The 14,989-nt window shown below is 44.4% G+C and overlaps 1 protein-coding gene across 1 annotated transcript in view; it reads left to right on the plus strand.

Moving 5' to 3' along the window:
* Positions 1-14,614, plus strand: part of TBATA (thymus, brain and testes associated) — a 111,636-nt gene extending 97,022 nt beyond the window's left edge. The window contains exons 9-10 of the mRNA XM_030204891.1: positions 2,694-2,746; positions 14,331-14,614. Coding sequence (XP_030060751.1) covers positions 2,694-2,746; positions 14,331-14,431 — 154 coding nt within the window. The 3' untranslated portion in view covers positions 14,432-14,614. The remainder of the gene's footprint in view (positions 1-2,693; positions 2,747-14,330) is intronic.
* Positions 14,615-14,989: the final 375 nt, after the last annotated feature.

The following is a 14,989-nucleotide window of genomic DNA, read 5'->3' on the forward strand; positions in this document are numbered from 1 at the left end:
TAGATCTGATGGCGTCATCGGCCAATTGCCAAGTGCCGCGCTTCTTCAGCAGAGGACGGGACCCTCGATCCCTGGGAGTAGATGCTCTTCTCCAACAGTGGCCGACACAAGAGCTCCTCTATGTGTTCCCGCCCTGGCCCATGTTGGGCAGGGTGCTAGACCGGGTGGCAAAGCATCCCGGCAGGGTAATCCTGGTGGGTCCGGATTGGCCCCGGCGTCCCTGGTATGCGGACTTGATCAGGCTCTCAGTGGACGATCCTCTGCGACTGCCAGTGGAACAGGGCCTGTTACATCAGGGTCCTGTGGTGATGGAGGATCCCTCCCCCTTTGGTCTTACGGCCTGGCTATTGAGCGGAAGCGTCTGAGGAAGAAGGGCTTCTCAGACAAGGTCATCGCCACTATGCTGAGAGCGAGGAAGCGCTCTACTTCTACTGCTTACGCCAGGGTTTGGCGTATCTTTGCAGCGTGATGTGAAGCAGGCTCTCTTTCTCCCTTCACTGCTCCAATTTCTTCAGTGTTGGCGTTCCTGCAAGAAGGTCTGGAGAAAGGCCTGTCGCTCAGTTCCCTTAAAGTCCAGGTAGCGGCTCTGGCTTGCTTCAGGGGCCGCCTGAAGGGTGCTTCCCTGGCTTCACAGCCAGATGTGGTGCGCTTTCTCAAGGGAGTTAATCACCTGCGCCCTCCTCTGCACTCAGTGGTGCCTGTGTGGAATCTCAACCTGGTGCTAAGAGCATTGCAGAAGCCGCCTTTTGAACCCTTGTCGAGGGCATCTCTGAAAGACCTGACGTTGAAAGCAGTCTTTTTGGTGGCTATCACTTCAGCCAGAAGAGTTTCCGAGCTCCAGGCGCTCTCATGTCGAGAGCCTTTTCTGCAGTTCACTGAGGCAGGAGTGACTATTCGCACAGTGCCTTCCTTTCTGCCCAAGATTGTTTCTCACTTCCATGTGAATCAGCAGCTCTGTCTCCCTTCCTTTCGTAGGGAGGACTACCCAGAGGAGTACTCTGCTCTTAAATATCTGGATTTGAGACGAGTCATCATCAGATACTTGGAAGTGACCAATGATTTCCGGAAATCGGATCATCTGTTTGTCCTGTTTGCAGGTCCTCGTAAGGGTCTGCAGGCTGCTAAGCCTACAGTGGCAAGATGGGTCAAGGAAGCCATTGCAGCGGCTTATGTGGCCGCGGGGAAGGTGCCGCCTATCCAGCTGAAGGCTCACTCCACGAGAGCTCAGGCGGCCTCGATGGCAGAGGCCGGATCCGTCTCCTTGGAAGAGATATGCAAGGCGGCAACTTGGGCTTCGGCTTATACATTCTCCAAGCATTACCGGTTGACTGTGGCTGCACGGGCGGAGGCCCGGTTTGGAGCTTCAGTGTTGAGGTCAGGGATTTCTATGTCCCGCCCTGGGTGAGTACTGCTTCGGTACATCCCACCAGTCTATGGATTGATCAGCTTGATGATATGGAAGGTAAAATTATGTATAATCATACCTGATAATTTTCTTTCCATTAATCATAGCTGATCAATCCATAGCCCCTCCCAGATATCTGTACTGTTTTTATTCTGGTTGCATTTCAGGTTCAAGTTTAGTCTTCAGTTACTTCAGAAAGACTTCGTGTTCAAGTTCTTCCTTCACTTGGATTCTTCAAGAGTTGAGACGAGTTTGTGTTACAGTGAGCTGCTGCATTCCTCTCCCCTCCGTTTTACGGGACTGGATTGAGATTTAAATTCTGCCGGCACTCCCTCCCGCTTCGTGCGGCTGTAGGGCAGCTTTGTACCCCTCCCGCTTCGGCGGTGTTAGGGTCAGTTAGCTCCTCCCGCGGTTGCGGTTGCAGGATAAGCCAGATCCCCCCGCATCGGCGGGTGTGGTGTCCCTCCCCCGCTCCGCGGGGATGAGCTGGACGGATTCCCCTCCCCCACTTGTGTGGGGATGAGCTGGGTTAATTCCCCTCCCCCGTTTCGGCGGTGGTGAGCTGGGCAGAGTGTCCCTTCGTGGGTGTAATTCTCTAAGTGCTGAGTCCTGCGGATGGAGCTTTGATATCGACATACTGAGGAGTTTCCGGCAGCACATGACCACATATAGGGAGGCAAAAGTTTGCTCTCTATCTCCACCTGCTGGTAGATGGACACAACCCACCAGTCTATGGATTGATCAGCTATGATTAATGGAAAGAAAATTATCAGGTATGATTATACATAATTTTACCTTATTTCTTCTAATTTATATTCCACCCATCATCATTATTCTGTGCAGATTACAAAACCAACATATGAAATATATAAATCAACTAGATCAAACATCACAAATCAGACAGAAAAGTAAATCATATATGAAAATGGCAGACATATGCAACTTGGCAACTAAACATGAAAGACTTCAGGAAAGATAAATGGTTTAATCTTTTTTCTGGAAGCTTGCCGTATCAACTTCAAGATGTAACTTAGCTGGTAGTGCGTTCCACAAAGCCAGCCCAGCAACATTCATTGTCCCGGTTCTCATTTGTAAATAGGACCCAGGAGCAGTAAGTGACAAGAGTCCATAGATCAGCCCTCTGCCCCAGGTCTAGAGTGGATTGCATTACATTTTCCATCTGTAGCAACTGCTTTTCCTTTGGATTGAGACCTTTGTACTGGCAACCATCTAGATTTAGCTGTTTTTGAAAATGAAACCCCTCACCTTCTTCCTTTTGTATTTACAGCAAGTTACACCAAAGACAGAAACAAGAACCCATTCCAGAGGAAGAAAAACCAGGTAAAAAGCTCAAAGCAACAAAATGGCATTGTTTGCCTTTTATCAGGTCTGAAAGAAGCTGAGAAGTCAAATATTGTTCCGATTTAATTCATTTAATAACTGAAACACACAGCAAGAAATTCCAACTAGTCTGCATTAGTGTTCTTTTTAGTTGCTATACCGTAGATCAGGGATTCTCAGATCAGGGATTCTCATTCCCAGAGAGATTTTGAAGAATTTCCCAGAAAGCTCTGTAAACGCTTCTGAAGGTACTATGTGGTGAGGACAACATCCAAACATGTGACTATGGTGAACTGCTTGTCTTCAATGACTAATATATAGAAGCTTTCTAAATCTCTCAAATATAAATGTCTAAAGTCAGTGGGGTCTACAGCAGGGATTCTTAACCCAGTGCTTGGAATACACCCAGCCAGTCAGGTTTTCAGGGTGTCCACAATGAATATGTATGAGATATATTTGCATACAGTGGAAGTAGTGCACGCAGATTGTCTCGTGTGGTTATCCTGAAATCCTGTCTGACTAAGTGTGTTCCAAGGACTGGGTTGAGAATCCCTGCTTTAGACCCCACTGACTTTAGACATTTATATTTCCACAGTCCATCTTTTTCTAAGGGGAGCAAGGACTGAATTTTTGTCTGTCATTGCAGTTTTCTAATGTTACTGTGGTTCATGAAGACATGGAAGACACAGCGAAGGAGACAAAAATATCACAAGACAACGCTCTATGTGTTAAGAATCTTTTAATGACATCCAAGACTTGACATGGGCCGTGTTTTGGCTAATAACAGGCTTATTTTCGAAAGGAGAAAAACGTCCATGTTCGGGAGATGGGCGTCCGTTTCCCGTGGGCGGCCAAATCGGTATAATCGAAAGCCGATTTTGGTTGTCTTCAACTGCACTCCGTCACGGGAACGAATAAAGTTGACGGGGGCGTGTTGGAGGCGTGGTGAAGGCGGGACTGGGGCGTGGTTATCGGCCGAGCAGAGATGGGCATGCTCGGCCGATAATGGAAAAAAGAAAGGCGTTTTTAGCGAGAATTTAGGACCCTTTTTTTGGACCCTTTTTTCTCACGAACAGGTCCCAAAAAAGTGCCCTAAATGACCAGATGACCACCGGAGGGAATCGGGAATCACCTCCCCTGACTCCCCCAGTGGTCACTAACCCCCTCCCACCAAAAAAAACCCACTTGCAAAAACCTTATTTCCCAGCCTCTATGCCACCCTCATATTCTGTACCCACCTCCATGACAGCAGAATGTGTTTGATCCTCTCACAGCCTTTCCCTGGGTCAGATGTGGCTCTCGGGTGCACTGCAGGGTCACATCAGCATTGCATTGTGGTGGGTGTAGGGTATTGGGCTCCGTGATTTCACTAGCTTGTGTTACAGTCTCACGATGTTGGTAGTTGGTAGGCTCTTCTCCCATGGTGCTTTTCCCGCTGCTTACTGGGTCAGAGTGTGCCTGTTTTGTTTCCGGTAGTCCACGAGGTAGTGGCCATTTTTGTAAGTCCATTTTAGATCCCTTTCGTGTGTTAGCCACGTTACAGAACTTAGTTCTTACCTTGAATGTTGCTGAAAGAGGGCATTGTATACCATTCTGCCAGCTCTGACCTACTGCTAATCTTAGTACCAGAGAGACTCGTTGCCAGTGGGCCACAATCTCTGATCTGCAGTTAACTGTGAGTAAACACGGTTATTGAAATAAAGGACGTTTTCAGCGAGATTAGTCTTACGGTGTGAACTGCTGTGCCAAGGTTATGCAGCAGCAACAAGTCCTGTCCCTGGAGCAGTTTTAGTGGGTAATACAGTGCACTTCAGGTAGGCGGACCCAGGCCCATCCCCCCCTACCTGTACCACTTGTGGTGGTAAATGGGAGCCCTCTAACCCCCCCCCCCCAAACCCACTGTACCCACATGTAGGTGCCCCCCTTCACCATTAAGTGCTATGGTAATGGTGTTGAGTTGTGGGGAGTGGGTTTGGGGGGGGGGGATTTGGGGGTCTCAGCACCCAAGGTAAAGGAGCTATGCACCTGGGAGGTAATTTAATGTTTTTTCCTATTTTTAAAAGTGCCCCCTAGGGTGCCCGGTTGGTGTCCTGGCATGTGAGGGGGACCAGTGCACTATGAATCCTGGCCCCTCCCATGACCCAAAGCCTTGGATTTGGTCGTTTTTGAGCTGGGACGCTTCAGTTTCGATTATCGCTGAAAAACGAAAACGCCCAGCTCAAACAAATGCCCACATCTCAAAAACGCCCATATACCATGCATTTGCCTGGCACAAACCGTATTTTCGACACTAAAGATAAACGTCCATCTTTTTCGAAAATACGATTCGGCCCACCCCTTCACGGACCCATTCTCGGAGGTGGACGTTCTTACACATGGGCGTTTGCGTTCGATTATGTCCCTCTAAGCCTGCATCAGGAGTCTTGTCAGAATGTACGTGCACACAGATAGCGCATTGCAATGGAGAAAGCCTCAGCAAACGCTAAATCACAACTAAGCACAAATAATGCTCTTTCTGTATTTCCTCTGGTGATGTGTGCACACTAAAACAAGTAGCTCTCGGGCATTACTAATCACTGGTATTCAGCGTCAGTAGCTCAAGGAGGTTTAAGTGACAGGAGACAGCGTCATGTGACAAGGCTGAAACTGTAGCTGCCAGATACATTCAAAACAAAGCAACAGTCCAGGGCTGTGCCTAGGGTCTCTGGCGCCCCCTGCAGACTATCAGTTGCCCCCCCCCCCCACCCCGTGTGGCACAAGATGCAAAGGAAATAGGAGCTGAAAGATGGAGTGCATCTTTGTGGGATTGCTCAACAAATAGATCACAAATAATTTTTTATGATTTTTAACCGTGAAAATGATCGCTCACCACTTGTCACACTGACAGGAATTGTCAGCAATATTCTTAGAAACAAATTGCTATACATTGCAAAATAAGATAGCAGATGTAAATTCTCAAAGTGGACATATTCCAAACGCTAAAATGAAAATAAAATGATTTTTTTTCTACCTTTGTTGTCTGGTGACTTTCTTTTTCTGATCATGCTGGCCCAGTATCTGATTCTGCTGCTATCTGTCCTCTTAACTCCGTTTCCAGGTCTTCCTTTCTATTTATTTCTTTACTTTCCTCCTTTCTTTTTCATTTCTTGCTCTATATCCATTTCTAGCAATTTCTCCTCTCTCCCTGGGTCCTGTCCTCCCATCCATGTCCATCCCTGTCCATCCTTGTCCCTCTCTGCCCTTCCCTCCTCCATCCATAGCCAGCAATTCTCATCTCTCCCCTCCCCTCCATTTCCAGCAATTTCTCCTCTCCCTGGGCCCTGCCCTCCCATCCATGTCCATCCTTGTCCCTCTCTGCCCTTCCCTCCTCCATCCATAGCCAGCAATTCTTCTCTCTCCCCTCCCCTCCATTTCCAGCAATTTCTCCTCTCCCTGGGCCCTGCCCTCCCATCCATGCCTCTCTGCCCTTCCCTTACCTCAGCTCCGCGCCCTGGGGCCTTTAAATCTTTTACCTCCGGTCACAGCAGCGTCAGTGAAAGCGCTGCCGACGTCTCCCTTCCCTTCGCGCTTGTTGGTTCCCTCACTGTCCTACCTTCTTCTGATGTCAGAAGAAGGCGGGACACTGAGGGAACCAACGAGCGCAAAGGGAAGGGAGATGTCGGCAGCGCTTTCACTGACGTTGCTGCGACCGTCGGAGCCTCGGAGGTAAAAGGTTTAAAGGCCTTGGCGGCGCGGAGCTCAGGTAAGCAGCGAGGGTAAGCACCGTGGCGGCGCCCTCCAGAGGTCGGTGCCCCCCTGCGGTGCTTACCCTGCTTACCGTATTGGCATGGCCCTGTATTGGTCCATGCCAAGCCACGCATAGGCAGTCCTTATTTCTAATAAGCATTTGCTATTGTTTTGGATGGCTTAATATGGTGGCAAGGTCCACCTCCTGGCTTCAGGCCAGATAATGGGCCAAGCATGCTCCCACTGTCTGCTGTCAATTAAGCATCTTGATGCAGCTAGTGTTTAAAAAAATATAGCAACCACCAGGTCTCAATATCAACCTGATTTTCTTTTGTTAAAGATATATATGGGGTAATTCTATAAATTGGTGCCTACGTTTAAACATCCCAATACCATGTACTTAGCAACAATTCTATAATGACATAGTGCCAAGAGTCCATTATAGAATACTATTACTACTAATAATCATTTCTATAGCGCTACTAGATGTATGCAGCACTGTACACATTACATGCATGTACTTTCTCTGTCCATAGAGGGCTCACAATCTAAGTTTTTTTTACCTCGGGCAGTGGAGGGTTAAGCGACTTGCTCAAGGTCACAAGGAGCTGCAGTGGGAATTGGACCCAGGTTGCCAGGATCAAAAGCCTGCTGCACAAACCATTAGGCCACTCCTCCACTCAAGCCATTCCTCCACTCAACATTAGCACACCCATATAACTGAGAAACACACTCATATCCCACCCATGATCCACCCACATGTACAGTCCCCTTGCTGTTAGCTGCTACATTATAGATGTGCCTATTGCCCATAGGTGCCTCTCAATTAATGGCACGTTTGATGTAAGTGGTGTCTTATCTTTATGCGCCAGCCTATAGAATTGCCCTGATAGTGTTATTTGTTGCCAGACGTTTTGTAAGCTCATTATTGCAGTTGAGTTTTGAGCTGGCTAGATGGGAGTGTTACTTTCATTTTCAAATTGCAATGCCATCATTTTGAGAAATTCATAAAAATGTTTTGCAGATGATCTGAATGCACAGAGCAGATGACAGTGTACACATTATACACACAAACTATAGTCATTGGCTAATAATCCAAGGTTAAAAATTATTTCTCTCTCTCTCTGGAAGAAATGAATGTTAAGAAATTTTTCAAATCTTAAAATCAACAGAGCAAGAGGTCCAACGTCCAGCTCTGCAGCCTTGCGTTACTCATTAAAATAAGTGTCCTAATCAATGTTAGATGCACACAGTTGCTGCCAGATGACAAAGTTTATATGCTGAGCACTTGGGGCATTTTGCTTTAATTATGTAAGGCTGGTTGATTATAGTTTATAGGTTAGGTTGTTTGGGTTGAAACCATAATGTCTTGAACAGAGGACACCTATAAATGACAAATTATATTAATTTTATTTAGGGAACCATCCCACCCCAGAACTGGAGGAAATCACATGGTTTTGTTGCAGATGAAGTATTGAATTTTATTTCACATTGTCATGGTGTTAACACTATGCAAAGATATTTTGCCTCATGGACAGCCCTACTGAATGACATCACTGGCATGAAAATGCCAACAAGTTCTATAGAATGTGATTACGTGTACCCTAGCTGCTATCTGGAAGACTTGGAGCTCTGGAACTGAATGTTGTTTCTACTAATCTAGAATTTTATTTATATTTACCGTTTGAACCAAAAAATACTTTTTAAAAATGTTGGTTTGCATTAATTACTATGCACTGACTGCAATGTGCAGTCATAAGTACATAAGTATTGCCATACTGGGACAGACCAAAGGTCCATCAAGCCCAGCATCCTGTTTCCAACAGTGGCCAATCCAGGTCACAAATACCTGGCAAGATCCCAAAAAAGTACAAAACATTTTATACTGCTTATCCCAGAAATATTGAATTTTCCCCAAGTCCAATTTAATAATGATCTATGGACTTTTCCTTTAGAAAGCCGCCCAAACCTTTTTTAAACTCTGCTAAGCTAACTGCCTTTACCATATTCTCTGGCAATGAATTCCAGAGTTTAATTACATGTTGAGTGAAGAAATATTTTCTTTGATTCGTATTAAATTTACTACTTTGTAGCTTCATCGCATGCCCCCTAGTCCTAGTATTTTTGGAAAGCGTAAAGAGACGCTTCACGTCTATCCATTCAACTCCACTCATTATTTTATAGACCTCTATCATATCTCACCTCAGCCACCTTTTCTCCAGGCTGAAGAGCCCTAGCCACTTTAGCCTTTCCTCATAGGGAAGTTGTCCCATCCCCTTTATCATTTTCATCGCTCTTCTCTGCACCTTTTCTAATTCCACTTTATCTTTTTTGAGATGCGGCGACCAGAATTGAACACAATATTCAAGGTGCGGTCACACCATGGAGTGATACAAAGGCCTTATAATGTCCTCATTTTTGTTTTCCATACCTTTCCTAATAATACCTAACATTCTATTTGCTTTCTTAGTCGCAGCTGCACACTGAGCAGAAGGTTTCACCATATCATCAACGACGACACCTAGATCCCTTTCTTGGTCTGTGACTTCTAATGTGGAACCTTGCACGACATAGCTATAATTCGGGTTCCTCTTTCCCAAGTGCATCACTTTGCACTTGCTCACATTAAACATCATCTGCCATTTAGACGCCCAGTCTCCCAGTCTCGTAAGGTCCTCTTGTAATTTTTCACAATCCTCCTGTGATTTAACGACTTTGAATAACTTTGTATCGTTAGCATATTTAATTACCTCACTAGTTACTCCCATCTCTAGGTAATTTATAAATATGTTAAAAAGCAGCGGTCCCAGCACAGACCCCTGGGGAACCCCACTAACTACCCTTCTCCATTGAGAATACTGATCATTTAACCCTACTCTCTGTTTTCTATCTTTTAACCAGTTTTTAATCCACAATAGAACACTACCTCCTATCCCATGACTCTCCAATTTCCTCTGGAGTCTTTCATGAGGTACTTTGTCAAACGCCTTTCGAAAATCCAGATACACAATATCAACTGGCTCACCTTTATCCACATGTTTGTTCACCCCTTCAAAGAAATGTAATAGATTGGTGAGGCAAGATTTCCCTTCACTAAATCCATGTTGACTTTCAGACTTATTTTCGAAAGAGAAGGGCGCCCATCTTTCGACACAAATCGGGAGATGGGCGTCCTTCTATCATGGTTGCCCAAATCGGCATAATTGAAAGCCGATTTTGGGTGTCCCTAACTGCTTCCCGTCGCAGGGACGACCAAAGTTCACGGGGGCATGTTGGAGGCGTAGCGAAGGCGGGACTGGGGCATGCCTAACAGATGGGCTGTCCCTTTACTGCTGGCATAGATATTATTCCCCCACCCTAAGGATTTAACTTGCCCCACCCCACCTTAGCCTCCCCAGTTGAGTCACCAACCACCTATGTCTCTACATTGTTAATTTGATCAAAGCTTTTCCTGTAAGGCAGTTGAGCAACAAAGGTCTCCTGGGCCTTTTCTGCAACAAGGCCAGGACTGGATCACCTTGTTCTGAACAAATGATGGAAGTTATTAACTATAACCAAGGGTGTCCTCAGGGCTGTGCGGGCAGCAATCTCACAGGGTGCAAAGGGAGATGGTCATGCAACAATCGTTCCCTATTCATCTCCCCTGTGGTGGCCACAGTGCAGTGGGTGGCCAGGGATGCTAGGAGTCGTGTCAAAAAGATGCGATTCCTGTTCAGGACACTCTTGAACTTAACTTACTCCTGTGACAGCTAAAATACAAATAATTTAGGAGGTGAATAAAATCCATATATCTAGGGTTGATGGGGTGCCATGTGAATTGGACACTGTGGGTAGGAAAGTCTTGACAATGGAGTGTACAGACAGGATCTTCTTCATGTTTGCTTTGAATGTGGTATTGTAGAGTTTAAAAATAGCCTGAATAAGTGGACAAATATCTCCGTTTGTGAAACAGATATTTGGAGAAAACCTAATATTTGTCTGTTACTTTCCTCCTGGAAGCCAATATCACTAGAATGAATTGACCTGAATGTTAATATTACACAACTGCATTTAGATAACACTGTGAGGTAGGATGACTTATCCATGGTTACAGAGAGTCAAGGCCCAAATTCTACTAATTCACAGGTTTTGTTTTGCAACTATTAGGTCACAATTTCTCCCGAAAAGTTGGGAATAAGTGACCAGGGAGCAGTCTGGAAATGAAGTAAATGAAAGCAATGACAGCTGTTCATAATTGTAGTGATCTATCTACTATCTACTTATCATTTCAAGCCATCACTACTAGTTTTCATTTTTATAAGCTAAAAGATGAATACAGCGCTGTATAGATCCTTCTAAAGACAATCTCTTTACAGTGTTATCATGAAGCATAGATGAGACAAAGAGGAGGTTTCAGGAGCCCACAATCAAAGGTTAGCTGAATGTGCAGTGTCTATTTAGGCCACTTCATTCACTGATAGATACAAGTATTTGTCCCCCAGTATACCCATCCTCAACAGAAGCAGTCTCATACATCTGTGTTGATAATAACTAGATTGTCACTGGTTCTGGCATCAGGATTCTTAAAGCAGTCTGCAAGCACGTTGTAGTAATGCAGGAATATGCATCCTCAGAAAAAGCAGTGTCCAAATCAACCTAGTTGTTAATGTAACACCTAAGAAAGAACATTAGTATCTTTCTTGAAGCAAAGAATGAGGCTTTCAGGATTTTATAATCTATCCCCCCAATATTTAAACACTGCAGTCGGTGCTGAATTGAAATGGTGAGCACAACATTTAAATCTCTACCTGTATATTTGGTGCCAGGCCAAAGCCAGATACTCAAGAAAAAGCTAGTTTGTATAAATATCACTATACACAGAAAAATAGTAAATGAACAAAAGTCATAATAATGAATCAAATCAAATACGTAAGTGAATGTGGAAGCCCTCAGTTCTAAGACTGCGATATGTAGCCCTCGGTCTGAAAGATTACATGCAATTTTGAAAAAGTGAGCGCAGAAATGGGCGGGTCATGGATGGAACAAGGGTGTTTCTAAAATATATATACATTATTATAGAATAACAGGGATACGCATTTTCATGAGAGACTGATCCCAGAATCTCGCTTGCTTTGTTTTAACCACTGCACCAGCCAGGTTGATTTTGGAATTTTACATCAGTTGGTGACCTACTGCCCCTGACAGAGCCATTTGTACTGGCGAAATGTGGCCATGTCAGGCATTTTATGTTGAAATTCTGGGAGCTTTTAATCTATTAATAAAGACTGTTTCTTATAAGGTCTGCCTTTTTGTTTTATCTTCCATATTGGATTTGGCGCACTGCCTGCCTGGCTGTTTTTTGACTTTGTGCTTTGTGAGTCAGACATAAAACCTTAAACATACATCTGAACTGTACTGGGAGCCAGTGTAACTGGAGAAAGAAGAGAGTGATGTGGTTCTATTTTCAAGCCTTACACAAAAAATGAGCTGCAGAGTTATGTAAAGTTTGTAACCTACAGAGAAGATAAGATGAAATTCCACAGAAAACTGAATTACAGTAGTCTAGACGTGAAATAACAAAAGTGTGAATAAGGGTGTGAAGAGAAGCAAGATCTAGAAATTATCTAATAGATAATTGGTTGTGTCGGAGACGACACAACCAATAGAATCTCTTTTTAATAATAGCAGAGACTTGAGAATTAAAGGAGAGTGTAGAATCAATAATCACACCAAGGCAGCGGAAAGATTGAACAAGAGTAATAGTGAAATCAAACTCTTTGTGTGGTAGGGGAGATAATGGCAGTAGTTTTTCCAGGGTTCAGAACCATTTTATGAGTGGTAAGCCAAGTGGACAGTGAAGATAAACAGGACTGTAAGGGTACAAGATTTGGATTTTAAGGAATCAGTGGGAAAATCAAGAAAATATCAAAAGATAGCAGTGTGGTAAAGGCTGTACTGGTCTCAAAAAAGTTTTATAAAGTAAATCAAAGCTCAGTCCAGTGTAAATTGCTTCCACATCATCATATCAGTATAAATCAAAAGAACATATCTCAATCAAAGCTGCGCAACGACTGTAAGCAGAGAGGTCTGACAGAGCCCTGTTTTGGAAACTGATATCTTTCTTTGGGAATCCCTATCCACTGGTGGTATTCAGTGGAGAAAAGCTTGTGCACTTGAACAGAGATGGTGGATCATTCAGAGCCTAACATGGGCACAGCCACACGGCTGAAGGAAAGAAGCCTAAGGCAGTGGAGGGGGACAAGGGGAAGGTGCTGTTATGATTCTGCTAGATAGGCAGGGGAATGTTTGGAATTCGCTTCTGATTGGCTTGTCATGGGCTGAGCTGACCAGAAGCCTAATCTACTTAAGCCTACTTCTCCTTACCTCTCTTGCTTTAGCGTTGATTGCTGTCAGCTGAAGCCAGCTGTCCTCTCTCTCTGTTTGTGCTAGTACACACTGTGTTCACGTTGGATATTTGCTTTCTCTGCTTGCAGCTTGTAGATTCTGTGTGAGTGCTGGGTGTTCCCAGTGTGTGCTTGATTGCCTCACTACACTGCACCTGGGTCTATTCTCTGCTTGGCTTGTGTTGTATTGTTTGTGGTAAGCTTGTCCCTTGTATCGTTCCAGTTTGTTGGTTTGTTTAAGTTACCCTTTCCTCTGTGTTAACCCTTTGTCTGCAGTGTAAGCCCTGCTTCTGGCAGGTTGTGTTTTGAAGCTGTCTTTTCCTTTAGCCTGCTTTTATTCCTTCTTTGATGTGTCTGTCTCCTGTTTCTGGTAAGCACTGCTCCTTATCTGATCTGTGTGTGTTAAGGCAACGTTCTCTGTTTGCTTACCTTTCCCTTTCCCTTTGAGTGCTGTGTGGCACAGCCTTGTGTATTCCTATATAGCAGTTCCCTTTATCCCTTTATGTTGTGAGTCCAGCCTTGTTCATTCTTGTGTGTGGATTCCCTTTACCTTGAGTGCTGTGTGGCACAGCTTTGTGTATTCCTATATAGCAGTTCCCTTTATCCCTGTATGTTGTGAGGCCAGCATTGTGCATTCTTGTGTGTGGATTCCCTTTACCTTTGAGAGATGTGTGGTACAGCCTTGTATATTGCTGTATAGCAGCTCCCTTTATCCCTAGTTGTTGTGAGGTTAGCGTTGTGTATTCTTAGGTGGCTTTCCCTTTCCCTTGTGTGCTATATGGTACAGCCTAGAGTGTTCTCTTGTGTGGCTTCCTTTATCCTTGACTGCCTGTAGCACAGCCTTGTGTTTCTTATAGGAATGTCTGTCAGTTCCTTTTCCCTTGCATTCTTTGCTAGCGCTGTGTGCGTTGCTGGTACTCCTGTCCCTTTGGGGACCCCTCATTGTTCTTTCTCCCTTCCCTGTGTATGACTCGGTTGCTGTTCGGCCGTGAGGCCCGCACGCTTGGACTCTGTGCGAGTGGGTTCCCGATAGGCCGTGAGGCCCGCATGAATGCTCTATCTCCCTTTTCTGGTGGTGCTAGTTGGTTGTTGTGTGTGTGCGGGGCTTGGTGGCTGGGGTGATGTGTAGTGCCTTTTTGGTCCACCCTAGGCCTTGGCCAAAACCCTATACTAGGCCTTGGCCTGGGCTCAAGGGCTCACGACCAGATTAACATGCTGTATGGAGCAGAGTTCTGAGGTTGGTGTAGGGAGGGAGCTTGAGTATACTGGGTCATTCTAGTGAGACAGTGTATTGAGCATCTCCATGGAATTTTCAATAGGTGTCCACTAATCTGACAGATTTTGTTCTTTATTGTTTTATTATTTAGTAAAATGTTCATTAATATTGTCTGTACTGAATGAATGTTCTTAAGTACTTGGTACACTCCTACTGTCCCCACTTCATTGTTTTCACAATGCTTTGTGTTGTTTTTCAGAGCACATTGGCACAGCAGAGGTGCTCCAGATCCATGCCACTGAGAATGAAAAACCAGAGAAACCGAACTCAACAACCACTCCACAATCTGCCTCAAACTGAAAAAGCTTTTCTAGAAGTCTGTGACAGGGCTCTCACCTGTGCTGTGTTCCCTGAATCATTACTAATGGTCTTCTGCTGGGGACATGTCTGTTTACAATAATGCAATTGCTAGTAGGTATAGCAGTGGTTCTCTTTACCTGCCTCTCTTTTTCTTTGTCCTCTTTCTCTTTTATTTCTTATCTTTTCTTCTGTATCCTTTTTCCTTCTGTTTTATTATCATCCTTCTCATACTTGTACCAGTATTGGATTTCTTAAATGTAGTTTTGAAAGAAATGTTTTGCGTTTATTAAGCATTTTCTTGTTACCAGTGGCATGTACTAAATACTTAAGCTAAAATTATATAATTTACTTCATAATGGTTAATGCATAATTTTACCAGCTCAACAATTGATATTGTCCAAAATACATATTTTGTACTTTTTGGAATCTAGAATATTTTTTTCTGAAGAAAGAAAATGAACATGAACCAAACAATTCCCAGGCCTTTATTAATGCTTTCTGGATCTTGTGAATGAACTTTTGACCTTGCATGATTTGAATCCTATAGGTCCATATCCT

The sequence above is a fragment of the Microcaecilia unicolor genome, chromosome 5 (genome assembly GCF_901765095.1).
Source record: "Microcaecilia unicolor chromosome 5, aMicUni1.1, whole genome shotgun sequence".
NCBI lineage: Eukaryota > Metazoa > Chordata > Amphibia > Gymnophiona > Siphonopidae > Microcaecilia > Microcaecilia unicolor.